Genomic DNA, 27,269 nt, shown 5'->3' with positions numbered 1-27,269 from the left:
CAGGCTTGTGAAGATACTTTAATACATCTGAAAAGAATGCATATACAAAGAACTTAGACATGAAAAAGCATTGGTTCAACACTAATGAGTCTACAAGAAATTGAAATTTTGGAAGATGGAGAAGATTCCTTAAGTCTTAAAATTTTTGAATTTGCAATCCAAAATATAGTTTTGGTAAAATCCTTACGATACTGCAGATGGTCTTTGTAGAGACACTGCACATGATCCTCGCGGGTTGGAGGCCCTCTTACAGGTTCAAAGTTACTCATGAACAAAATGCAGAAAAAGGGGTTTCCTCAAGTGGTCCCGATATGGTGTCACAGCAAACACCAGAAGCCCCTCTCTGCACTTCCTTTCAACTGACACAGGTCTATCTTTCCACCCCTCCTCAAAGCATGCCAGCAAGAGATGCACCATCAGAGCCAGCTCCAAACCCCACTGTAGCACATCCCAGGTCCCTTCAGGGTGTCCAAGCAGCAGTGTACGTGCAGGTCACTCACTGTAAGCGTTTCTTTAATCATTAAGGATTGGCAGAAGGTAGATTTGTTAAAACCCAACTGACCCAGCTAGGCGTGTTTCCAAAGGCGCAGTTATTTCTTCAACGTGAGCCAAGTGATTACGATGGCAAAGATTAAGGAAGAGACTGGCAAGTTAGTTTCAAGTCTGATGGTGCATCCAGAGAAAAATCATTCTCCTGTTCCTAAGGCTTCATAACTTAAGAGGATGGGGTATAAATTTATGACCTGCACAGTTAAAAAGCCAGGGGAAAAAGATACAAGGCAACTTCAGAGAAGATGTATTTTTTGCAATCCTTCTTAGAGGAGCACCAGCTTGGGACATTTTGCTTTCCTGAATAAAGTCTGCTCATACCCAGGCTGCTGGCTGGCTGCAGGAACAGCCCTACAAGGTCTAGAAACCAGAACCAAGTCTTGCCACACCAGCAATACGGCGCAAGACTTCAGTTAAGCAGCCTAAAATTAGTCTGTTACAGAGAAAGTCATTGAGCATGCCTTGGTGTTAAACAAAAAAAATTAGAAACAATAAACAAAATAAAAAACTAGTAATGATCAGTGTCTTCTGGTAATACATAATTACTCAAAATTAACTAGTTTAACTGAATTGAGGGGGCACTGCGGAATAAACACTAACATTCTCATCTCACACAGGGATCGTGTGGGGGAGATGGGAGTGCAGGGCATTTGTCATTATTGCAAAAAAACAAATTTTAAAATTTGTATCTTTAGTTTGATTTTAACATTGCTTTTAGTATGACATCAAACACCAGCTTTGCAGAAGGGGCTGTGGAGGGACGTTCATAGCAGCACACACCTGCGAGTCTTCTTCGGCTCCGGGGGCTCCAGGGCAGCCAATATCGCTTCGTCAAATACATTCTTTAGGCCTTTCTGAAAAGGGGCAAAGAGAGAAAGGGGCAGTCTCATTTTTGAGTTTTCACACAAACAAAACCCCAAAGAAAGCCAAGTGGTAGCCACATCCCTCAAAGGACACGTGGAGATTTGCCATCCCCAAAGCCTGCCTGCCCAGAGCGGCTCCATCCCGCTGCTCTCAGCAGCTTCTGAGCACAGCATCTCATTTTCAGACCAAGAAAGCTGATCCCCAGAGAGCACACCAGTGTACTTCACAAGAAGCAAAACACTTGAACCGAAGTAATTACCTTAAGGCAACTTTTCTGAGTAACTGGCTACTCACGTATTTCACATGCTAATGACAAAGTAGAAAGTGCTGCATTCAGATGGAAGAGCTCAACCCTGAGCAGCCTGGGACAACACACCCGTGTGTCAGGGGAGGAGAGACAAGGCAAGCATGCAATGATAACCTGGTCCAGTACATGCTCTGCTCGGGCATCCAGCCCCAAATACCCCAGGGTTAGAAGCAGCCAGGCAGAGCCCAGAAGCTGCCATGGTAGCAGAAAAGTCAAGCTGGGAGGAGTACAGAGGGGTACCATACACTCTGTTAAGGATTAAACTGGAGCCAGGAAATGCAACTTGAATAAAGCTTCATCAGTCATTTATACAAACAACTGCAATTTTTAATTTCAAAATTTAAAGACAAGCTACAATCGATGTTTTTTTCCTTAAAACAATAAAAATCAGAAGCACGACAGTAAGCAGCAGCTTTACATCTTACAGTAACAGGCTTTATGGATCTATTATTGAAATGAAGAGCTCTACCATGTTAGTGAAAGCAAGAATTTTAACAGTTCATAAAGCAGTAGCAAGTACATCAATATTTCCTTCCCCCCAAGGACTGACAGATACTCCACTATAGCACAGACAGCCAAAGCAACAGCAACAGAAAACATCTCACTGCACACAGGAGAACCAGAAAACCCTTCACGTTACAGTTTCATTTGCAGATCACCAGTTCAGGTACTTTTGTCATGCAAATACAGTTAAGAGTCACAAGTAGAAATGCAAAACACACGCATTGTTTCTTCCAGTTGGATTCAGGAAGATCAAACATCATCTCTTATTTTTTTGGTCGTTCTTTAAATAACGATGTAACCAAATCCTTTCCCCCAACAGCCTGAATTATAAAGCTAGCCACACCTGGCAACCCAAGCAGCAGGGAGTTAAGCGAGTCCAGTTCATGTTCCACAGTCACAATGTTTTACTAAAGATCTCAAGTACTGTTTTCAGTCCAAGAGCTAATACAGAGGTTGCTCTAAGATGGCAAGGAGGCACAACAGCTTTCAATCAAGGTGGTTTGATTCATTTTTAACCAGGTTTCTACAGTAGTGGGACAGAGGAAGCAGCAGCAAGAGGGGAAGAAGAAAGTTTAGAATATACAGCACTTCCTTTTGGGCTGAGTTTCCGGAGGCTCGAGGGCAGCTAGGATAGCCTCATCAAACACATTCTTCAGACCTCTCTACAAGACAGAGGGGAGGAGAAAAAACAGCAGCCAGGTTAGAGGATTAGAGAAAAACAAGCAGATACAAAGAGCATTCAGGAGCAGGCTGAATTCACAGAGGCAGTAAACAGATTTACTTTGTAAAAATACAAAGTAGATCCCAGGAGAAAATCTCATTTAGATGACCCAGAAGTCAATGACAGAGACAGACAGAACATGCCACAAACCGAGTGGGACAAAACCAACACTCAGAAGGGCAGAGGCACAAACACAGCAAGAACAAGGGGACAGGGGCCACACAAAGGGTGATGTTTCCACTCCACTGCTGTATGTACATTGAGGGCGTTTACAGGGGAATAAATCAAGTATACAGCAGCTTGCCCCACCACAGGGACCCAAAAGGTCAGTTAAACCTTTTGTCATCACCCACTGTGGATATGAACATCTCGGATGCACAGACTACTGTTCCCAACTCCCCAGGTGACAACGGCCCCAGAACAAAGACTCCAAAAAACTCCTCTGCTTTGTGAATTCAGCCCCTGAATAACTGAAGGTCTCCAAATGGCTGGGAACACACAATCTGGGATGGAAGCAGGACACCCTGGTAAGCCATCATCACTGGCAGTCACTAACTCTCAGTCTTTAGAAGTGATGCAATACCTTACCAGTGCTACTCTGACATGGGAGCCAGCATGGAAATGGTGCATTTCAGTTATTCAGTTTAGTTGCCAAAGCAAGTGTAACCACAGAAAGACAGGAACAGCGTTAGGAGTGCAACAAGTGGGATCCAACACCAGACAAGCAGTCAGAGAGCTGCAGGACTCTGCAGGGGTTGCACTGGAGCATGCACTGCGCTCACTGCCAGCACAGCAGGAACAGTGCAGGGTGTCACCACTCCCACCCAGCTCTGCCAAGGTACACACCACACCAGAAGTGAAACCTGGCTCACTTTAGGCTAACTGGACTCGCCTAAATCTACTGTCATGAGTGCACCCTTCAAAAATTCAGGAGAACTGCTTTATGACAGCTGAAGGCAAACAGAGAAGCTTCAATTACATCCTGTAAACAACTGCAGTCTGTGCAAAACTTAAGACTTCTGTTAATAACTCATTTTTATAATTCAAATGTAACTGGTTTCTCCCTTACAGGTTATACTGGATAGATCCATTTTAGAAGGTCTTTAATCTTGTTTTACTGAAGCACATAGATGGGAGACCTCTAAGGCAGTGCCATCTGGAAGCATTTAAGGCCATCCACATTACACGCAAGATTATACTTGAAAGAACAGTAGTTTAAGGAAACTACAATGTACCTTCTGTGCATCCTGTACATCCTCCCCAGCAATTCTTTTTCTTTAAGTGAATTGGAACTCAGGCTCACAAAAGAGCTGAAGACTTCAGATAAATAATGCCTCTGAAGTCTAACTAGTAATTAGATTTCCTTTCTCTGTGGGAATAAGGCTGCAGCACGAAATCAGTTATGTACTGTTAGATTAAGAACCCAGGCAGGGCAAGAGTCGAGAAAACAATTTTACTTAAATTCTCCTATTCAGAGACTCCTCTTATTTTTGTATCTCCTGGGATAAATGTGCTCAGGAGTGCAGAATTTGGGATTTGGTTTGAAGGACCTAGCAAAAAAGGATAGAGGATGAAAAAAAAAAAAAAAAAAAAAAAAAAAGACTGGGACAAAATAGTTGTCTGAAAATGGACTACGTTTAAAAGTCCAGATGACCAAGACTAACAACATGAAGGGAAGAAACTGTGTTGAATATCAAAGGCACACAGGCCTGTTAAAAATCTTTTTTGTTACACTGAGAACAAGCTGAGATCAGGCTTCCTTTACTCCCTCTGTTTACGGACAGCTTAAAGCACTTTTATAAATCTGTGCCAAAACTGGCAACCCACCATCAGGACAGAAAATAAACCAAATTCAGCATTCTCTCTGGTGTTAGGTACCAGGATTAGGATTCATTTGTATGAAGCCATTTGTATCCAAGAGTAAAAGAAGTAACAATTACTGTAGTTGCAATCTGTCAGTCACCCTTTCCTAGCAGCAAAGCCTTACCTACTTGTCACAGCGGCACTGGGCCCTATTTTGTAGAGAAAGGTTGAAGACAGACACTGAAAATGCCTTCAGCACAAAAAAGGATTCCACAACTTGAGGAACTTGGACTGGCTCTCCAATAGAGCAGTCATCCAAACTTGCAGAGGAGATAATCTGTCCTTACAGAAAAAAAACTCAGGAACTCAGCCTCTCACAACTCACATAGTACAAAAAAATAATGCCAGCTCCCTGATTCTATGAGTATCTGCTACTGTGGTGTCAAAATAATTTGTAAATTAGGTGGGAATTAAAAAACCACCCTGGACTGCTGAGGTGAACTGCAGATACAGCATCCAAGGCAAAGAGAGACTGAATATCCAGCTGAGTCTCTCTTCAGCTACTCTTGCAGGTAGGAAAACAACCCTCCTGGCCAAGGAAGCAGCTGGCTTCTGTGTTCAGCAAGCTGCCAGTGAGATCACTGCAGCAACTCCACACAACCTTCCCAGATCAGCTACGCTGCTGTTCACCAGCTACTGATGACTGACCCAGAAAAAAAGTGTTTCGTGAGTCAACAACAAATGAAGGGAGAAGAATGGAGCAGATGCAAACCAACTAGTTGTCCAGGTGAGAAGGCTTCTGAACCCTCCTCCCAGCTCACTCCTGACTGCTAAAATCATCACTTGGAATGCAAGCATTAATGCTCTGGAAGAAAATTCAGGCTCAGTTTCCAAATGCATAAAGTTGTTCACTGTAACAGATACAGATTACTCTATCTGGAAACAGAAAGAATGGATGAACACTGACATATTTTGGCCTATCAAATCTTACTCTGGTAATTCTAAGTGATTTCATGCAATTCTTGAGCAGACTAAAGCTCAAGTCCAAAGCAAATCCAAAGCTACAGAGGAAAGGGTCTCAGAGAGCAATACAGGACAAAGGCCCTGGCAGGTTTTTACCCAACTAGCAAGTTCACAGCATTCAGGCTGTGCCAGACACCATCTAAAATGGTCTTTTGGGGCTGAACAGATTGAAGAAAATTACAGTTCAAGCATCAGTAGCCCTCAGCTCGCCTGTGGGCAGTTAGGAAGCATGGCCAAGACCACTTTTTGGTGCCATGCCTCACTACACCACCTCCAGTGTCAGTGTCCTGCATAACTCCAGCAAAGCCATTTCCTTCACAGGAGACACCCAGGCAAATCTCTGTTACAAAAAAAGCCTGAGGATTTTAAATGAAAGAGTCAACATGCAATCTGGGCAGAAGGGGCAAGATAAGTAGAACTTAAGGCTTTGTGAAGTTCAGTAACAAAGTTTTGTGTTCAAGGAGATGAATGCACAACATAATTGGAAAGAGTGAGGGGCTTGAGACTGTGCACCCCTGGTTCCATGCACATCAGAGAGGAACAAATGTTAATACACACCAGCATTAAGGAAGTTGTTAAAAGAGTTATAGTCAATACTCTGCAAGAGTAAGAACCTAGGATTAAGTTCCCAGTTCCAAAGTCAAGGCAACAGGTCAGCTAGCCAGAAAACAGCTCCCACTGTAGTATTCCTGACTGAAAGGGAAAAGATATTTGAGTTTCTTGGCTCTCAAATCAGCTACTTTAGTTGGCTTTTGACTCACATTCCCAAGTTACAAACGTGAGGTAAGAACTGTCAAGAACTATTTAACTGTTATTTTCTGTTTCAACAGAACTTCTATCTGAAGGAAGAACACAGGAAACAGCTCACCACCAGCTGCACAGGAAGAGAAGGCAGCTCTCAACTACGAAGATTTCCGGTCTTAAAAGTATCCGCATAAACTTTAATGAGAGGATTTATTTTTTTTTCTTTGCCTGCTTGTTTCAGCAGTGAGGTGCACTCTGTGTCCCAACTCAATTATTGTCCGTAATGTACCTTCTAAGTTTCAACAGTTCTTTTTCTCCAGCACAGAAGCAAACACAGTAAGCACATCCTCCTCCATCACCCCTCTACACTAGGCCTAATCCACACAGGCTCATTTTCTTTGTATCACTGCCAACTCTCTCTGTGCCTTAGAACAACAGACAAAGAGAAAAGCTACAATGTAAATAGCAGAAACAGAGCTTAAACCCCTTCACATCCACATCGAGCTGTTTTTCCCTGGAACTGAAGAAAGTATGGAATAAAAGCAAGCAAAACTGGTCCAAGACCAACCCTTACCTGCGTAAGTGCAGAGCATTCCACGTATTTTACAGCCTTCAGGTCCCGGGCCAGCTTTTCAGCAGTCTCTGGAGTTATAGGCTTCTGCTTGTTCTTGGCAAGTTTCTCAATTGTTGAGGGATCATCTCTTAAATCAATCTGGGTCCCAACAAGCAGAAAAGGAGTCTTTGGACAGTGGTGAGTAATTTCAGGTACCCACTAAAGACAGAAGAGACACAGGATTTGTTACTAACCACCTAAGATAACTCCAGACATACTTCAGCAGCTCCATTTTCAAGCAGAGGTGAACCAACCTTTTCTTTCACATTTTCAAATGAAGAAGGAGAGACCACTGAAAAACAGACCAGAAATACGTCTGTCTGTGGATAGCTGAGGGGTCGTAATCTATCATAGTCTTCCTGACCTAGAGAGGAGGAAATTAACACTGTATTAGACCCAGACAACAAAATCCTGCCCTCTACAGGGAGTCAGAATGCATATTTCATCACAGTAACATTACTGTGACTAATCCTAACTCCTAAGCAAAGAGCCAAGCACATGGTGAACACAAACATTTGAAAAATCTACTTTCCAAATCCAGAATTCATTCAGTTGCTGCATAACAGTGAGCTGCTGAAAGTCACAGGAAAGCTGAGAAGTCTCTAATACATTTTGAGATCAAACACCCTCAGACTGCTTAACACTCTCTTCAGTTATAAAGGAAACTTGCAGAACGTGGATCCAGTTATAGATGAGGTCCTCTGCACCTAGTCCATTCATTAGCAGTATTATGCCATCAAATTTCATTACCCTTAAAAAAAAAAAAAAAAAAAAAAGCCCTTCTCTTTGGAGAAGGGGAGGAAAAAAATAGTTTTATTCACAAGAACATTCTGACTTACACTGTGAGCACTCAGTGAAGTGTCTCCAGGCATGAGGAGGAGAATGTTGCTGGTACACATGACTGACCAGGCTGCTCAGCAGCATTCCCCTAAAACCAAAGCCCCACCATGGGCTGTGTTTTGGAAGAAGCTAGCCTCTCTCCTGAGTCCCTGTGGGTGGGCAGACCTGCAAGGTGCCATTAGCACTGATCCACCAGCCTGACTCTGTCCAATCTCATTGTTAAACCTCCTCCTGCCCAATTCAACACCCTTGCTTTCAGAAAGCCAGTCTGGCACTAAAGCTGCTGCACTTACTGGCAATCAAATCCAAAACACTTGTTTAAAATGTCTCAGATTCAAACTAATGCTGTCTCATTCACTATACAGGACAAAGACCTACCTGCAAGATCTTGAAGGAACCAACACAACAGCTGGGGCACCTCAGTGGAGAAGACCTACATTTTGAAGATGGAAATCTAGACAACTTGTTTTGTCTACTGTGCTTGGCTAGACACAGGGGAGTAAGCACTGATCAGAATCATAGTCTCAGAATGGTTTGGGGAGGAAAGAACCTTGAAGCTCATTTCATTCCAGCCCCCTGCCATGGGCAGGGACACCTGACACTAAATCAAGTTGCTCCAAGCCCCATCCAACCTAGCCTTGGACACCTTCAGGGATGGGGCAGCCACAGCTTCTTTGGGCGACCTGTGCCAGGGCCTCACCATCCTCACAGGGAACAATTTCTTCCTAGCATCTAATCTAAATCTAAAATATCTTGTTGCATTTAACAGACTACTCCTAAAGTCTGTCTTCCAAGTATAAGCTCAAAACAAAGACTTGGGTTTTAATCTGAGAACTAGCAACAGGGCTTTCATCCACTGCTAAATTTTGTCACCTGTGCTGGTTGCTATTTAGAAAAAGCAGGCAACCATTAAGAACAAATACCTTCCCCTCAGCAGTCCACTCTGGAAAGAAAGCTTTTACATTCACAAGTGCACAGAGTCACCTACATGCATTAAATGTTACCTCATTTGGTAACTTCTCAAAATTACTAGCTGGATCACTGCTCATGTTGGTAATAGGTCAATGTGGGTAACTACACACACAATGCTTCTCAGAGGTCTGAACCCTCAGCTGGAAAACAGGCAGAGAAGGACCCAAAACAATTCCCCACACAGGGACTGTGCAATGCTACAGCTGCTGTAGGACCACCAAGATCCCTACAGCAGACCACACAACATGTGTCAGGAAGGAGTTTCTCTCTCTTTTCCACCTAATTCCTTATCCATCAACTAGGGAACTTACAAAAATGGGAATCACATTTGGGAGGAGAACATGGAGGGGGACGTGAAGCCGTGCTGCCAGCTGCAGGTTGAGCTCTGCGTGCCCACAAGCCCCAGGTGAGCTGGCACTGACCCTCTGCACAACAAAGGGCCTGGGGAGCTGTGGCACAGCCAGCTAATGGACATCCAGAGATACAGCAGGAGCCAAGGACTCAGCTGGAAATCCCCAGACTCTCAAACACACTGTGAGGGATATAAAAGCTCCTAGTTTGCTTTGTTCAAGGTCTCTTCCCAGAAGCACTAGCTCAAACTGTTATTTTGGTTTTGCATCACAATGAAATTTTAAGGATCTGGATGCCTGAGACACTTATGGGAAACCTGGGTCTGAGGCAGGAAGGAGGCACCTTAAACAAGAGGCCAGCAGATTTTTAATTCTTAAAAGCATGCAGTGAGAGGGCTTATGAAATCCACACCCTGATTCATCCACATTAAGGATGCAGAAATGTACACATATTTAAGAGGTTCTAATATCAGTCACTCTGTCTTGACAGAATCAAAAGATTTTCCCCTTCTATTAAAAAAATATCTCAACAACAACAACATCAACAAAAAAAAAAAATCCAATTGTATGTCTTCATGCTCAACATCACCTCAGGTAAATCTCGGTCAAGAACAATGACACAGGTTTCTCACCTGCAGTATCAAAGAGGCCAAGGGTGTAAGGCTCTCCTCCAATCATCACTGTTACAGCATAGTTATCAAAAACCTGGCAAGAAAAGAGACACACATTTAAAGGAGACATGAATTAGCCATTTCTCAAACCATCATCCTACTCACCTTGCCAGAGCACCTCTGATTTGAACAAGAGACATCTCCACAGGAAAACAATCATCAGGCTTACAGTGCTATTACCACTAATACCATTAACAGAACAATTCCATATGGAATAGGGGTGCTCCAGCTGTTTCCATGACATACTAAAGCAAAGGCATATGAGGTACACCACTGACCAACACATGATAAAAACCATTGAGCAAAACACCTACAACAGTGTTTGTTACTACAAGGAGGTTTCCCAGGCTGCCACAGAAATGCCAAACTTCAGCCTCAGTGTGACACAGTAACACATCCCCACAAGGACACAATGGATAATGTCAGCCCTGCCCCTCAAGGGCACACAGTGATGGGGCTGCATCTCACAGTTCCCAAATCCTCTAAGTCCATATCTCTGAATATCTAGGGAATTCTGTTATAGAGTCCATCCTTTTAAGACTGGTTTATCCTCCATCTTTGAAGGAAGCAGTATCTGGTAAAAATCAGTCTGTGTCAAATTCAATCCAAAAGCAGAGTGTGGCTCCAAATACCAAGTTCTATTGACTCTGGAACAGCCCCTGGTACAACAGCACTGGCCTCCAGGATGTTGAACAGATTAAAATCAGCACTACCCAGTGCTTCACCCACTAAGTGGTTTACAGTACAACAAAAATCTACCTAAAATCTCACCTCCAACACCCATCCACTCTGAGATCAGCATCCTTCATTCCAATAACCAGGTTGTCTTCAGAACCACAACAGACAGTATGGAAGAAACTACTTTTGGCAGAAGATCTTCCCCACTGGAAAAAAACCAAAACCCACCACCTGTCCCTGCAAGTTGCTGCATGGTCACTTGGGGCCAGTCAGGATCTCTGAATGATGATGGGGAAGTTCTGCTTCCTCACAGAACTGCAGCCTGAGCAGCTCTCACAGCTGAAGTAAACCCCAACAGGAAAGAGGTCAGCAGCCACCTCAAAGGCTTCTCATGGAAGTGAGCAGGGAGGACTGTTTATTTTCCATCTTTTATTGTGGAAAATAAGCAGTCACGTGCATCTGCTGTTAATACAGTCAGAGATTAGGTCCTTGAAAAAAAAAAAAAAAAAAAAAAAAAAACCAACAAAATGTGAGGTAAGGGCAGTGAGACTGCACTTCAAAGCTGTACTCCAAAGAGTTCAGATGTCTCCTTCCCACCTGACTGCCCTTAAAGAGAGACCTGACACTACCCTTATTTTTTCAACTTTTCACAACTTACAATGACTGAGAAAGCAACCATAGCCACTGCACACTGCATATCCTCAGAACATCATCCAGAAACAAAAATCCACTTCTTACACTTTTTTGAATTAGCACATTCAAGATTTCAAAACACTGCAAGAGATTTCACCACTTATCTCCACTACCTGCAGCCCAATGCACCACACACTGCCCTGGGTTTGCCTTACTGAACACACAAGAAAGTGTCCAGCTCCAAATCACACCTTGAGGCTGAGGGAGGATGGAAAGTTTTTCACAGGGCACATTCAACGTGCCATGACTGTACTGCCTCAAGACCCCAAAAGACAGATCAGGATGAGGACTCCTCTGTTCCTAGGAACAGAACAAGGAACCAGAATGATGAAGGTCAGAACATTTGCTCTTCCACATGTCAGAAGGTGGCCAGCAGCTCAATCCCTCAGCAGTATCCCTCATTTTTGTTCAGCTACCACCTCTAGTTTCCCTTTCAGGGCAATTAGTATGTCTCCTTTCTCATCTTTTTTGTGTTTTCAAAGTTCCCTATCTGCAAAATGAGGTTCTGAAATTTCAGTATGTTTGTTAAGGTATAGATTCTATTGAAATGTTTGGGGTAGAGCCCTAACAAGGCCAGGGTTATGAGGCTGGCCTTCACAGAAACCAGGCAACTATAGTCTCACAGCACAATTCACAGAGGATTTCATCCTGAGCTGTGCCAAAATGGCTAAAAACCAGAGCCCAAAGCAGTTTCAGTTCCTGCCAGTGCCAGACAGCCCACTGCAGCAGTTGGCATGAGCTCTCATGGGACAGGACACACACTTGAGCTGTCACAACCCAAACACTGCCAGTGCCTTTCCAAAGACATGCCCCTCAGTGCCTTGATTCTTGAGAATGATCAAAAAAACACATCAACATCAAAAACACACAGGTAACAAACCATGTGCAGTACCACCATGAAACCCATTTCCACTGGAAAATATCCTCCATGAAGAGAAAGGATTGCAAAGGACAAAGCCAACTGAATAGAACTATCTATGGGTCTGAAATGGTGTGCTCTCCATCCATACTGTGGCCAGGCCACTGCACAAGCACAGCAGCATCTGTTCTATTTCTCTGTCCATTATTAAAGCATTAGCTGGAATATCAGAGGTTATTGTACCAGTTATGTACCAGTTTTCAGAGTCTGCAAAGGCTGTTCACAGAATTAGGAATGGGTCTCTGGTATCTCCAGAACAGCGAGTTCCTTGAGCCATGAAGTTCAGAGGTAAATAACATTTTGGAAACATGAGGCAAATTTAAAAGGCACTACAAAGAAGCCTTAGCACACCTTGAACACACTTCACTGGCAACTAACTTTTTAGTAGGTTTTCCACATTCCTTGCTAGCAGAGATTTACAGCCAGTACTATTGTGTGCAGGACAGAAGAAAAACCTGAAGGCTTTCAAAGCATATATTTTAAAATTATAACATTTTTCAACTTAATCACTTCCTGTAAGAGGTAAGTATAGAAACACTCACTGCTGAACTCACTGATTAATTTCATTTTCCCTTGACTATAAATAGCTTAAACAGGACAAGCAGCCTTTCACAGGTCTAGCACAGAATGTGGCTGCCCTACAAGTATCACATCATGATACCTGACACCTTAAAAACTTAAAAATGGAGAAACAGTTTCAAATGCCACTTCTCTACCAATCCCTAAAAGAGCCCCTGAGAGAGGCTGATCCCAGGTCTCTGAGCTTACAGCACAATTCACAAGTTCCCAATACTGGCCCCTGCATTTACCCTGAACACTAAAATGTCTGGGAGTCCTTTCACCTTTAGCTCCTGATCTGCAGCTAAAGACAAAGATTTTTATTTTGTGGAAGTCTGTCCTACCCAGGCCAAACCTCATATTTGGCAAGTTGAAAAATTCTGGATAGCATACAAAGCAAATATCTCAAAAAGATGTGATGATGTTTACTGCAACGTCTTTCCCACACAGAAAGGACATTTTCATAAAGTCCTGTTCCAAAAGAACTATCAGGCAGAGCTATCTGGTCTTCTGAGTTACTTTGTAACACAGAAAATATCACCAAGCCCCTCACTGGCAGATGTTCTCTGGGATGCATTTCCAGGTCCCAAGTAAAAAGAGCATCCAGCTGTCAGTCTCTTGCAGCAACTTCACTAAAAACTGACCCACCTCAGTGGCAGTACACTGATCTTGCATATGTAATATTAAGCAGAAAAGCACTTTTCTAACAAGAAGATTGTGCACATGCCTCATAGGCAGCCAAACTGCTCTCAACTTGTACTTTGGTAAGTCAAGGGATTCACTATGTCAGAAAACAGCCTGTTAAACTCAAAAATATTACTTCAACATAGTTAAAGGCTATGCATACATTTGAAGTACAAAAGAACATGACTGCATCCAAACACACTCCTTATACTTAGCTGAAGTTGATCAGTCACCCTCCACAGGTCAATACACCTCTGGCTCTTTCAGAGTTGCCAAAGAAAAATGAGCCTCAGGAAATGTTAACTGTAGTCACTGACTATTCTAAGCAACATGAAACACTCCCTTCCCTAAAAACAAAGATGTAGAAGTCAGAGCACAATTGCGAGTGCTCTCTTGCTCTCCACTGGTCTGCAGTTGTTCACACTGCTTATCTCACTCACAGAATCCATCCACTAAGAAAATGCATATTCTGCACAGCAGTCAAGTAGCAAGAACTGACCAGCACTAACAAGTGATATGGAAGGCAGCAGCAGGATATCACTGACTGCCACTTTTCCATGCTGGATTAGTCAGTCTCCAAGAGGAAAGGAGTCTGTAAGGACACAGACTAGGGCATGCATGCCATCAAGGTTAGCTCAAAATGGAACTCATGCTTCCCCACCCCATAATGCCCAAAGAACAACTGGAGCATTCCCACACTTACCGTTGGTACGTATTCCGATGGGAATTTATTTGTCGTATAAGAAATTAAGAGGCAGGTTTTACCAACAGCACCATCGCCCACTACTACACACTTGATCGTCTGCATAGCTGAAATCTACTAGAATATCAACTCCAAGAGAATCTAAAAGGAAAAAAAAAAAGAGATACATATATTTAGGTGTTTGCCATATGCACCAGATAGCCATGCACATCACCTTTGATGGGAGCCCAACCCACTAACAGCACACGTGATATATGAAAACATGGTATTCCTAAATCAGCTGCCAGATCCTTTCCCTCCACCACACACATAAAGCTGCTCACATCCATAAGGAGAAGAATTTTTGCCTAGTTACCTACAGGTGGGCAAAAACATCTTTGGGCTTTTCCAGACTTGATTTTTTATGCATGGAAGCATCTAGCTACAGATGCACTGAAAGCTGGGAGTGTGAGTTCTGGTCTTGAGAGTTGCTCAGGAACGCACCTGCCTCTCAGAAAACTCCCTCTGGAGAGCAGCTCAGCATGAGACACACCAGCAGTGCTCATGGAATAAAAATGAACATGTACAGACAGAAATAAACATGATTATTTTCCTTTTTCCTTGCTTTTTTTAAGACCCAAGCAGCGTTTTACAATGCTCTGGCTGAAATTGCTAGTTAATACACATTTTTACCCACACTGTGAAGTGTTAACACCACTGAGAGCTCAGCAGAACATTCAGATCCCAAGGGGATTACTCTCCAGACATCACAAAATCCAAATGCACCCAGCTACTCCAACACTGTCTCAAAGCAAAAACTTCATTACTTGAATTAAACGAGTATCCATCACCAGTATCTCCTCCAAACACTTGCTGGCTATCTATGTATTACTTTAATTAGAGGTGTACCAGGCCTCTGGTCATGTCTTCACACAGATGTGTGAAATCCTGACCCCAGGAAATTATTGGCTAAGCTCTCACTGACTGTCAGCATAACATAATCCAAAATGCTTTCATTTACAGCAACAAAGACTTGCTGCAGTCTTTGTAAAGTCCTGATGGGGGGCAGGGGGTGTTGCAAACAGCAATTTGCCATCATAGGAACAGCAAAGCTTTAGCCAAGTAAGGATGCTGCCACAGCTCTCACGTCAGGGTAACTGCATTAAAAACCCGAATCAATCCCTCCTGAACTAACAAGAACAAACTCCTGTATTTGGTCACTTCCTGGGGATTTCATTTCTTACAGTAATGTAAATGAAATACAGTGCAAATCCAGATTTTTGAGGCTTTCGTCACAGCCAGCAACATAATTTGATACTGCATATCACACCATCATGCCTGCAAGGAAAGGAAACTGCAAGGGACTCAAAAGAAACATATCACCCCCAGCTCTTCTTCAAATGCTGCAGGGATGCTCTAAGATTTCAAGAAAGACAGCTACCTTCATAATAAACATCCTCAAAACTCCTAAGAACAGTACTTGTAGGGGAATACTAGTCACCACCATTCCCATAAGACCCAAACAAAACCACAAGCAGTTTTAAGAAATGGCAGCAAAGATTCTCAGAGCAATGCATCAGCCAGCACCTGCATTCACACTGCCATCCTCATCTATAAATCTTCTTTCAGCAAGCACAGAGACAACGAATGATGTGTGTAAGCATCAGGTGTTGCCACCAGTCCTCTCCTTGGTGCCCCATTTTAATATCAATAGAATCTATTGATTTCTGCAGCTCTCAGTTTCCCAGCAGACATCCAGCAGGATGCACTGTGCAGACCTATCAACAGGCCCTTCATTAATACAACAAAAAGCTCTGCAATTTGGCCCCGAAGCGAACACATACTTACTCAGAAGGACAAAGCAACTATTTACATTTCAAAAGACATCTTCTGTGCTCAGGCCAGTTCAACTGTTCATATCCAAGTACTGTTATTCAATATTGCCTCAGTTGCAAAAGTGCTGCCACAGTTCTGCCTCGCCATGCCATCGGCACTGATTGATCCCAGAGAAAGTCCCAGTTCAGAACAAAAAAACCACAACCAGACAGAAAGCAGACGGTGGAACAGCACAGCTCAGGCCCATGTTGAGAAAGTCTTCATGCCCAGAGCAAAGGTGCAAAGGGATGAGCCACTCATTAAGGTGATTTCTAAAGGGAAACGCCAAAACTCAGGCAGAGCAAACCCCAGTCCAGTAATGCCCCACTCACATGGGCAAGGCAATTCTACCATCTGCCTTTTGGTTTGGGCAAAGCCCAAAGCATTCAGCTCTGCCACTGCTCAGTGCAGGGAAGCTGCTGCCTCCAGGAATTCCTCTCAGAGCTAGTAAATGAAGTTTACTAATGGGTTTCCCAGCCATTCTCATGCGTTTTTCCAATTTCCACTCGAATTTGTTACACTGTCCAGCCAGTCCCTGGAACCCCTGCTCCAGCTGTCTCTGCTCCCCCCAAGGCTGGCACAAGTGGAGGAACATCCCTCTCACGTAACAGCACTTACAGTCAGCCCCTTAGAGAAGCACTCTTTCCACCCAGCTCTCCCCTGGGCAGACCAGAACTCCTCCATGCTGTAATCCTCCCTTCCTGCTCTTACCCCCCTCTTCTACCTGCTTCCCCAATTATCTGCATTTCCTAGTTTACCTGTAATTTGCAGGTTACACATCTGCTTTAGACTTCCTGTCCAGAGCCCAGAAAGCACACTAGAGATAAAATCCTGGCTCTGAAGCACTCCCTGGTGCTCACTGCACCAGACCAATCCATGACTATCAATCAAAATTTTGTATGTTGAGAAAAACTCACCACTGTAAAAATGAAAACCATGGGTTCAGTATTACTCCAGGAAGCACCAAGCAAGCCACAGTACTAGAAAGTGTCTCTGTTCACAGAGTGTGCTGCAAGCCTTTGTTCCCTCCCTGTCCTTGGGCACGGCCAAGTCCCCAGGCTGGCACTGGGAGAGAAGCTGCTGTTCTCTGGCAAGGGCTCAGGGCAGACACTGGGGCTGACACAGCAGCAGCTGCACACATACAGTGTGCACACAGCTCCCAGTCTGGCAGTGAGCTACCAGCCCAATCCACACAGTTTCTCTCACAGAGAACACCAACACTGCAAATCAACGGTGTCTACAAGTGCCCTGCTCATTCCCTCTGCAGCTCCAATTCCCTCCTGAATGAATTATAGTTGTGATGCAGACCAAAAACCCAAACACACACACCACTGCACTGGGTGAAGCAGCATGCACTGCCTTTTTCTACCAGGTGACCTGATCCTTTCGGTTTTTTGGCACTGGGAACAAAACAGAGAGCAAATAACCCAAAGTCTTGCTCTGGAGCCTAAAGCAGAGTCTGAATGGCACAACAGGGGTCTGGAAAAGCCCAGGCAGGGTTATTTTCTTTCTTTTTTGGTTTTTTTTTTCCTCCTTTCTAAAACACAAAACTAGCAGCATTTACCATAATGAAACAATTGAACTGGACCACTGGAAGTTCTCTGTGAAACAAGCAAATACCATTGCTCTATAACGGGTTGTTCAGTTGTGGTTCCCCCTGCCGCAATTAGACACTTAAAGATTACACATTAAAAGCAACAAAATAAATTTGAGCACACCTCTTGGGTAAAGAGATCTCCTCGCTTTTTTTTTTAATGGATGTATAACTTTATGTTTAAATACTGAAACAAGATGGTGTAAGTTTTAAACAGATTTGGTGCTCAGCATAGGTCTCCAAAGTCTTAGCAGTGGCAAAGTGGAGTTGTTGAATACATTATTTTCCTTGGATTAGTAGGCTTTCTAGATTAGCTGGTTGAGCTACTTCATGTTTTGCACTTCTAAGTCCATGGATCACAGCTGAAAACAAGCTCACTTCTAAGGAGCTTAGATTCACTATGCTGGGACCTCCTCTTCCATAGGAATAACTTTAAGGATACATACATCACTGACTTGTAGTTTAAAAGTAATTTAATCCAATTTGAGATTAACCACAGAATAACTCATCCCCAGAGTGTCACAACAAGGGAAATAGAAACAAAGAAGTTACAGAGGCTTTGGGCTTGTTTCCCCCCAGAAGTCACCACCTAATAAAAGGAAGTCTGTATGTACAACACCCAGCAGAGAGAGCAGTCCAAGCAGTTTTAAATATCTGAGGGAATTGAAACAGGCTGGTAAGCACTGAAGTCACCCCAGCCTGAGTGCAGTGAGTGGATTTTGAGCCATGCAATTGTGAGCCATCTGGCCAAGCCCAGACAGGAGAGCTGATAAAGACTGGGAATGCAATGCAGGTCAATATGACCTGGTTCTCTTCAAGAAGTTCTGAAGAATTCTTAAAAACAGAAATAAAATTTTTTTAAAAAAACCCAAAAAACATCACAGCATTGCACTGATTTCATCTCTCAAGCTCCTCTGTAGCGTAACCAAAAACTTCAGCAATTCAGTAAAGTACATGTTAATTAATGATACCTGCAGTATTTGCTGAATTTTAAACTGCCTAACATGTGATCACAACAGCAGCATTTAAGAAAACTCAACATTGTCCTAGAGATCTGGAAACTCTGCATTACACAGCCACGTAAACTCTGTCAAATTCATAGGCCCATTTTACAGAATTTTGCTTTAAAGCTCAATTACACTTTCGTGGAAGACAGCTGATCTGCATTTGGGATTAACTCCAGAAGTGTTAAGAGAGATGCGAGGTACAACAAAGAGTGAACTGAAGACTCCAGTGGGACATTCTGGAGCTCAGAAATCCTCCCTGGTGCAAAGGAAATTCTGGAGTGATGCACTTTGGTCATACAGGCCTGTTCAAGCACCAAGACACTGGCTGACCACAGGAGGTTGAGAAGTCCACAGTACCTATGGCAAGTTCCCAGTGACCAAGCACAAGCCACAGCACCCCAAATACACCTGCACCTCCTGTGCAAGTCTGACTTTCCCATCCTCAAGGCAAGGCAAGCATATGAAACATGGCAGTACTATGGGAGCACTTTGTTTTCCCAAATTTTCTGTAATGTAAGAGTAGCTGCAATCTGTTCCAGTATCTATGTGAACGACTAACAGGAGCATTAGGTGAAATTTTGTAGGGTTTTGTACACAATCAACACTATCAGTGTTGTTCCTTACTACACTCGGAGTTAAGAATCTGCACGATCTCACCTTCACTCTTGCTCTATGTGCAATCTGAAGGAGAAACCACAAGCCTTTCAAGCTTGTTAAAATTCCTCTAACTTTTAAGCTACTCAAGTTTGTTTTCAGGTTAAAATGTGTACGTTCTCCCAGCCAGAGGAAACTGTGCTGTCAGGTCTGTCTGCATGTCCTGAACTCACTTCCTGCCTCTGCAGCACCACCACTTCCTCTACCAGACAGGACTGAAACTGCTGCCATTTCATTGCTGGCACCTGGCTCACTGCAAGGCACTGCTGACCAAGAACCAATTTGTGGTGCTCTCTGGGATACACCATTAGCTTATGAGTTGAACCTTAACTAGTCCATCACAGATTCCAGATCCTGTTTGGGTATCCACTCTACATTCCAAGAAAACAACAGCCATTTATGAAAACTAAGATTTTTCCCCCCCCCCCATCCAATGTCATTTTACAGTTAACTGGTTATTCATCCAACTCAAAGCACTTGGGATCCACACTGAAAAGAACAATATTCACAGGATTTTTCTCATGATCTCTGGTAACTACTTTTGCCCTTCCATGGTATTTTAATTTCATATCCTATAAAACCACACATTTCTAAATAAATTCTTCCTTTATACTTGATAATTTCTTCCCAAATTAATTCAATCCATTTCAAGGTCCTTGCCCTCAGCCACCTCTTCCAGCCCTACTACAACCTAACAGTTTTGCTTTTCCAAGTGACAAATCTCTCCAGTCACAGGGTACCAAGGACAGGTACCTGGCTGCTACCATCCCAGCAGCCTGATTTTCCTCACCAGAGGTACCTATCAGCATTTCATGGAGGAGGTACCCTGTGCCTGTATTACAAACACTACATGACAAAGGTCACCTTGTACAACACACTGTTTCCCTGCAGAGATCCCAAGCCACTAACAAAGGGACACCATGAGCTCAGCTGCCAACTGCGAAGGGAGAAGACCTTGGACTTCTTGCTACTGTCACAAGCCTGTGATGCAAAACACAAACAGAAGCCACTCTCTGAATAAGAGCTAAACTCCAGAAAAACTAACTGGCATAGAAAGTAAAACTGTTTTTAAGAGTAGTATCACCACAGCCAGAATTCTCCTCTGCAAATGTGCAGCAACCATCTACAGACACTATGAAAATCCTCCAGCCCAAAGCCCAGCTTCCAGCTTGCTAGGAATCTTCTTCATGAGGATGTCATCCCAGAAAGAAACACATCTGTCACTTCTATGCTAGTAAGGTGGTAAATGACACATAAAATAATCTATTAGGTTCTAAATCACCTGGTGCCCAAGCTCAACTGCCCATCCTGCCCACAGCTTAAGACTGCTGCAGACACTTCAGCTCTATACACAACTGCACTTCCCAGAGGTTCCAAGACAAGCCTATGGCCTGGGTCTTCAGTTTCTTAGGTGAGGCTTAAACTGGTTGTTGAACTACAAACCAGCACAGCACGGGAGTTCCACTCCTCTAGAGAAAGGCAAATCATGAAGCCCAAGCTAAAATCTGCAAAAGCACAAGGGGTGGACTTGAGACACAATCTTGTACTCCATCAGTTCAGGATCTTGAAAAGAATATCCTGCTTTAAGCATTGTTTTGGGGTTAACAGTCACTAACAGATCAGACACAATCCTTTAAATACTACCAGCTCTCCCTGCAGAGTACAAATGCCCTGAAAACCAGTGCTGCTGTTCACTTTTTAAGTGTGTCTAATTATGAGACAAAAGCTCAGTTGCAGTAGAAGCTGTGTCAAGATAAACACAAGAATTCAGGTACAGACCTGGATGTGCAGTGGGTGGGGTTTTATATGAGGCTGAAGAGACCAACAGCAGCAGAGCAAACTGCTGGGCTCCATCCCACATACCTGCTCACAGCAACAGTCTCAACCTGGTGTTGGATGTCAGCATGAGAAATTTGTGGGCAGGCACACAGAAACAAGCAGTGGGGAGAGCCACGGGATCACCATCACCAACAGAGCTGGATCAATACCTGACAGCCCTCATTTAGCTCATAGGCTTCTGTTGTTCTTGAAACCCACAAAGTTTGCTATCATTGTGGGAATCCCTGTTGGGAGATAAAGCAGGTGTCTGAGGTCCTCGAGCACCCCTTAATCTGCCACTAAACAGAGCCTGTATCTCCCAACACCTCTGCAGGTTTGAAGCTCCCATTTCTGGACAAGTTACTATGAATTGCCAAAGAAGCAGTAAAAGATCTCTTCTCAAAATGCAACTATCAAAGAGTTATCATAGAATAGAATATGCTGAGTTGGAAGGGACCCCACTGTTCGAGGTCAACTGATATTTTCTATATTTAATGCTTTTCCTTTTCTAATTCTGTCAGTTTTAAGAGCTACTTTGCACATTTTTCTAAAGATTCCTCACAATCACCTGGTATATACACACACAAGGCAGGAAGTGCAGACAGCTGGGCAGAGCAATAGCCTGAGCCCAAACTACCAGCAGCACCATAACACACATTCCAAGTTCTGCAACTTCAAAAAAAGAAGGAGAAAACCATGTCATCCCATTTTAGTCCTAAATTCAAATCCAGAAAGCTGACCAGCTAGATAATATGGTTTAAATATGGCTCTGCTGCCACACCAGTTACACTGTGGTACAGCTGTGCCTGCACCTGCTTTACCACAGGCACTGCCCACTATTCCACTTCAAGGCTCCAACCAAACACCTCCACCTGAACACAGCTCCAGAGAAAAAAGTGACAACTTCCCCATTATCACTCTGGTTAAGGTGACACTGTCAAAAGTAGCATCAGCACTGGAAAAACCTGCCCCAGATTAAGCAGTGGGAAGTGTGTGGGGTTACATTAAGTCCTTTTCTGTCAAAGGCATTTTAATCTTATCTTATTGCTCTTCACTTTCATACTCTACAGGAGGCTGCTCTCAACTACGCAACAAAATCCTGTTCAGTATTTTACTACCACTTAAAAACCTCTATTTTCACTAGCTTAGTTGCATACTGATAATATTTAAAAATACAAGCTACACCTACACTCTTATTTAGACACAGCATCCAACCAAGACCCACATGGCCCTGATGGGTCTCCCCACTTTCCCACTGCCAGCTACATTCAACAGTGGTAGAAATGACACCGGCAAAAATGCCTTTATTTTGAGGCATGTTTTTCCTCCATGAGAAGCACCCTGCCCTGCACACTGCAGCAGATCCTGCTCACTCCTGTAATGTTCAGAGTACAGGACAGCTGCAGGTGCTCCATCCACACGACCAGAAAGCTCCTGGAAGGATGTGCTGTGCTCAGGGGTAATGCTCAGGCTGTCTTTCAGGGAGTTTGAAGTCTCCGAAGATAAAGCTTGGTTAAAAAGCACTGCAAAGGCAGCTTTTCCCAGATACTGAGCTATCCTGGATTGCTGTCAAAATAAAGGAGCTGGAAGGCTCACCAATACCATGACAGCAGCAGGGGAGCTGCCCTTCATTCACCTAACCAGCAGAAGGAACCAGAGCAGCTGGAACCACCCCACTTTGCCCAGCCCAAGATGAGCAGCCCTCTCCTCAGGACCAAGAGCCTGCTGGGGCAGCTAGCTGTTATTCAGCCACTGGCAGATGCACAAGAGGCTCACGAAGAAGGAACAGCACTCCAGGACATTGGGAGACTCAGCAACACATGCACCAAACCCTGAAGTCCCACTGAACTCAAGGTAACTGCCCAAACACACAGATGCTGTCACATCCAGGCCCCACACAAGCCCCTCTGCATCCAGCTGTTCCCCAGCCACTCTGTGTGGTGCACACAGTCATCCAGCTCATGGAGTGGCAGAAGCCTTCCTGACTTGCATCCAAAGCTGCAGAAGCATTTTTGTCATTATTTCCCCAAACAGAACAGTCATCGTTGGCCAGAAACACAGCACAGCATCCTTCAACTCAAGAGAGCTGAGCAATTCAAACCAGCTTGCTCCAAAGCAAGACAATTCTGGCAGCCTCAGCTACTGCTGCAACAGTGATCCCATGCAGCTCTCCCAGGGTCTGTACCCAACCCACAGCAGCCTAAGGCTTCCTCTAACACCACAACCTTGGTGAAAACCTTCACTGCCAGAGCTTGGTCTGTGCTGATCCCACACAATCTGATCACAGGCATGGACAACCTGGCAAAAATGACCTGCACATCCTCTCCAGACAAAGGCCCCAAGGAAGTCTCCATGTTGCTTTATTAAAAAAGTATTGGTTTTTAATGAGACAAGAAAATAATGCATGGACCAACTCTCCTGGTGGGAATTATGCCACAACACTCTAAAGTAAGGGGCTGAAATGACAGCACAAGAGCTTAAAAAAGAAAAACGGCTTCTAAGAGCTTTTGAAAACAAATTCTTTGTTTTCTTCATATAAATATCACTTGTTTGGAAGAAAAATCAACACATCTCAAGGAAAGAACAGCTGCTCTACTGAAAATAGGCCAATTAGTATTTTGAAGTTTTACATCTCTTTAGGTCAGAGTCATTCTCTGAAACTCCAGGGGAAGATTACAAAGATAAGTACACAAACTTTGCTTCTTGCTCTGTTTGCAGTTTTCTGCACGGCCAGGGGAACAAACCCAGTTCACCCACTGAAAAACAACCTAAAGGATCCCCTACCAGAAGCTGGGAATTCCCTGCCTTAATGCCACTCCTGTCACTCACCTCAGGTATCGACATACACACCACAGGCTGCACAGGCAGCTGTGTCAGGGTGGCCAGACACCTTCAGGGAGGAGAACTTTAGTGCCAGGCTCCAGCCCTTGCAGAAACTCTGGAGAAAGGGCTTTCTTTACCTGCCATTCCTAAAGGCAGTCCTTCCTGATGGATTTTCCCTTAGCTGGTATGGTGTAAAACCAAAATAAAGTGTAAGGCATAGGGTTTGGAGGAAGCCAGCTAATTAAAGGGTGGGAAGCAGCAGAAATGTAAAGATATTTTAAATTTCTTTTAAAGCTTTGCATAAAGGCTTATCTGGTCAATAAGTTGTTTTATTTGTCTTATATTAACTACTGAAGAGAGGGTGCTTTTACCTACATTTAATGTATGAGAGTGAAAGGAGCCAAGGAAGAAGACTAAGTGGTTAAAGAGAGCCTCTTGCAAACTGAAGCGCCAGAAAACAAATTCACTTCCATTTGATTTGACAGCACCTTCATCTTCTCAAATGAAAGACGTCATTCTTTCCTCAGGAAATAATCTTTTCCTAAAGGGAAAGGATAATTACACCCCCTACAATTCCTCCTAACTGTCTCCTGCCCTAGAAACTCATATCACAAATTCATGATGGAGTCAAAGGACAGCAGGAAAGCTCGGCTGACCACAAAGGGCAGGTAGAGAGCAGTGAGCAGGATAAAACACACAAACCTACAGACAACTTTTAAAAGCTGTGAGCACTCACAGGGGCATCAAACAGATTACACACACTTCCCCTGCCACATGTCACACACACCTCAGCTGCAGTGCAAACTTTGTCCAAACCTTGCAGAGCTGGAACCCAGCTACACCAACCCACCACGGTAACAAGAGAGCTGCTGAAAAGGCTTTAGTTGAAAGGTCCAGCTATCTATCTATGCTCATAAGACTTGGGAATTTATTTTAGTACTAAAGCTACATTTTAACCAAAAGAAAACTTTACATCAAGGTTAGTGGCCAGCTTCACACTGCACTTTCCATCAGCCTCATACACAGCAAGAAAAGCTCACTGCACACTTGTAACAGAAATCCCTGGGAGTTTCACAGGGACTCCATTTCTGTTTTCTGTTGGTTTTTAGCAGAACTACAGTTTCCGGTTTAGGTACTTCACACTCCAGAGCTTCCAGAGTTTTTCTATTTAAACAGTAAAAACATCATCAACTCCCCAGCCCGGCCATCAGTTCCAGGTAAACACACAACCCTAAAGCAGAGCACTTAATGAATTCAGAGCATCAATTGCAGGTCATGAATAACAAAGTTCAAAGTATGCAAATCTAGTGATTAAAATTTCTGCCTAGGATATGTTACCAAAGTGAAAACATGTTTTATCTTGCACCACAGTAATTTTCTATTCCTTGCCAAGACTCAAAAATCTTTTTTTTTTGTTTGTTACTGAAGCATAAACGAGAACAGTTTAAACACCAAACCATTTTTACAGTCAGCAATATTCTGATTCAAACCCTACATGCATGTCTAAGACTTAACTCAAATATACACTTGCCTATACCATCTTCCTCAGAACCTTACACGGACAACAAGAGTTTACAAAGCAGAAGTTTACAACAGAAGGGAAGTTTACAGCAGCTTCCCCACATACAGCCAGCTGAAGATAATTTGCTTACCAAAAAAGAGAAGCTGCTTTTTACTGAGTTATGTCAATCAGCAATACAAAGAGCCTGATCCAGGTTTTAAAAGCCCTTTCCAAAAAGCGTTAGGGGCACTGCAACTCAATACTTTGAACAGCCCACACCTCCTTCCCTGGGAGAGAAGCACAGATAAATATGAGACAAAGACAATCACAGATGGCCAGACCAAGCCACTTCTGGTCACCCAGTTGCCATCTAACATGGCCTCCTCACAGAGCTTGTCTTCCTCATGCTGCTGTCAAGAGAGGAGCTCTGGCTGCCCTGCTCACAGCATCCACACAGAAGAGACACCAGGAACCCTGACCATTCCTAGCTAAGCACAAGGTTTCCAATGCTGGCTGTTACATTCACAGCTACCTGGCTTTGCGACTGTCTCCTACTGCTGTCACCAGCTGCAAGTTCTTTCTACCAACAGACACAAAACTGAAGTCCAGACCACTAAAACAGACCTTTAAAACACAGGCAGGTGTTATGCTGCTGCAGTATATACATTTTTACGAGCTTTCTAAGGAGAATGTCACATGTCAACACCGACTCTCGGTGCTACGGTGGCACCGCGCTGCAGCGAGAGCTGTGGGACAGCTCTGGGTAACCCATAGCCCTGCAGCTCGTGAGGCCAATGCCCAGAAGAGTCTGTGACTCCTCGACTGAGCGCTCTCAGTGCAGGGAACACAGCCGGAGCTCAGCCCCACGCCATGCCCGCACCCCACTGCGGTTCAGGGCTGCTGCGGCGCGGCGCAGCCCCTCCGGCTTCTCCCGTAGCCCCGGGCGCAGCCGGGCGGCCACCGAGCGCGGAGGGCCGCGGCCGGGCAGGGCGGGGCTGGGCCGGACAGGGCCAAGCCAGAGCGGCCGGGCCCCGCCATGGCCGCGGGAACGCTTCCTGCGCCGCTCCGAGGGTCCAGCCCGCCGCCCGGAAGGCGGACAAGGGTGGGGAGGAGAAGCGGCGGCCATGCCCACCGCCTCGACACAACAGCCCCACAAAGGAAGCGGCCGCCAGCGGCCACCGGGAGCCGCCGGGAGGAGGCCGCCCTTCCCCCCGGCAGGCGGCTGCTGGGGAGGCCCTCACACACAGCAGGCCGGGCAGGGCGGCTCCCGCACGGCGGGCGCTCCGGCCGAGGCGAAGGGCGGGGCCGTGGCGGTGGGTGCCGGGCGGGGAGCGGGCCCGGGCGGTGGCCGGGGTGCCGGTGCCCGCCCGGGGGTCCCGGTGCCGTCTCCGCCCCCCTCCCCCCCCGCTCTCACCTCGGACGCTCCGCCGGGCGTTGGCAGCTCGCTGCGGGGTCTCCTCCGCGCAGGCACAGGGGCAGCCGATTGACGTCACCGCGCAGCGTGCCGGCGAGGGGCGTGCCGCTAGGGCGCCCCCTGGCGGCCACGCGGGGCTGCTCGCAGGGCGCTGCGCTGACCGGCAGGGGGCGCGCTCGGGCGCGGCCTGCCCGACGGGAGGCGGCAGCGCCCAAACTCCCTCTAGGCCGGTTTGTTGGTGGGTTTTTGGGTTTTTTCCTCCCTGGATGTGAAATAAGAAGGGCCAAAAACTCACAGTTCCTCCTGCTGGGACACTTCTCCTGGCGGGGAGATGACAGCCCAGAGCAGTGGGCGCTTATGGTGGGTTAAAGCCCCTTAACCCACTCCACCCTTATCTCCATGCTCAGC

The 27,269-nt window shown here is 44.9% G+C and overlaps 1 protein-coding gene across 2 annotated transcripts; it reads right to left on the bottom strand.

Annotated features, from left to right (window-relative positions):
- Nucleotides 1-26,984, bottom strand: CDC42 (cell division cycle 42). 2 transcript variants are annotated; one of them, XM_066334370.1, is made up of 6 exons: nt 26,862-26,984; nt 14,197-14,337; nt 9,923-9,995; nt 7,383-7,492; nt 7,090-7,287; nt 1-1,403 (listed from the first exon to the last, which is right to left on the bottom strand). In XM_066334370.1, exons 2-6 carry the CDS (start codon nt 14,299-14,301, stop codon nt 1,314-1,316), a joined length of 576 nt encoding a protein of 191 aa, XP_066190467.1. In that variant the 5' UTR covers nt 14,302-14,337; nt 26,862-26,984; the 3' UTR covers nt 1-1,313. The 2 variants fall into 2 exon arrangements, with proteins under 2 accessions (XP_066190467.1, XP_066190468.1); XM_066334371.1 differs by lacking the exon at nt 1-1,403 and adding an exon at nt 2,026-2,886.
- Nucleotides 26,985-27,269: the final 285 nt, after the last annotated feature.

Source organism: Sylvia atricapilla, chromosome 22 (assembly GCF_009819655.1).
Source record: "Sylvia atricapilla isolate bSylAtr1 chromosome 22, bSylAtr1.pri, whole genome shotgun sequence".
Classification (NCBI taxonomy): domain Eukaryota; kingdom Metazoa; phylum Chordata; class Aves; order Passeriformes; family Sylviidae; genus Sylvia; species Sylvia atricapilla.
This window is presented reverse-complemented; position numbering and strand designations above follow the sequence as displayed.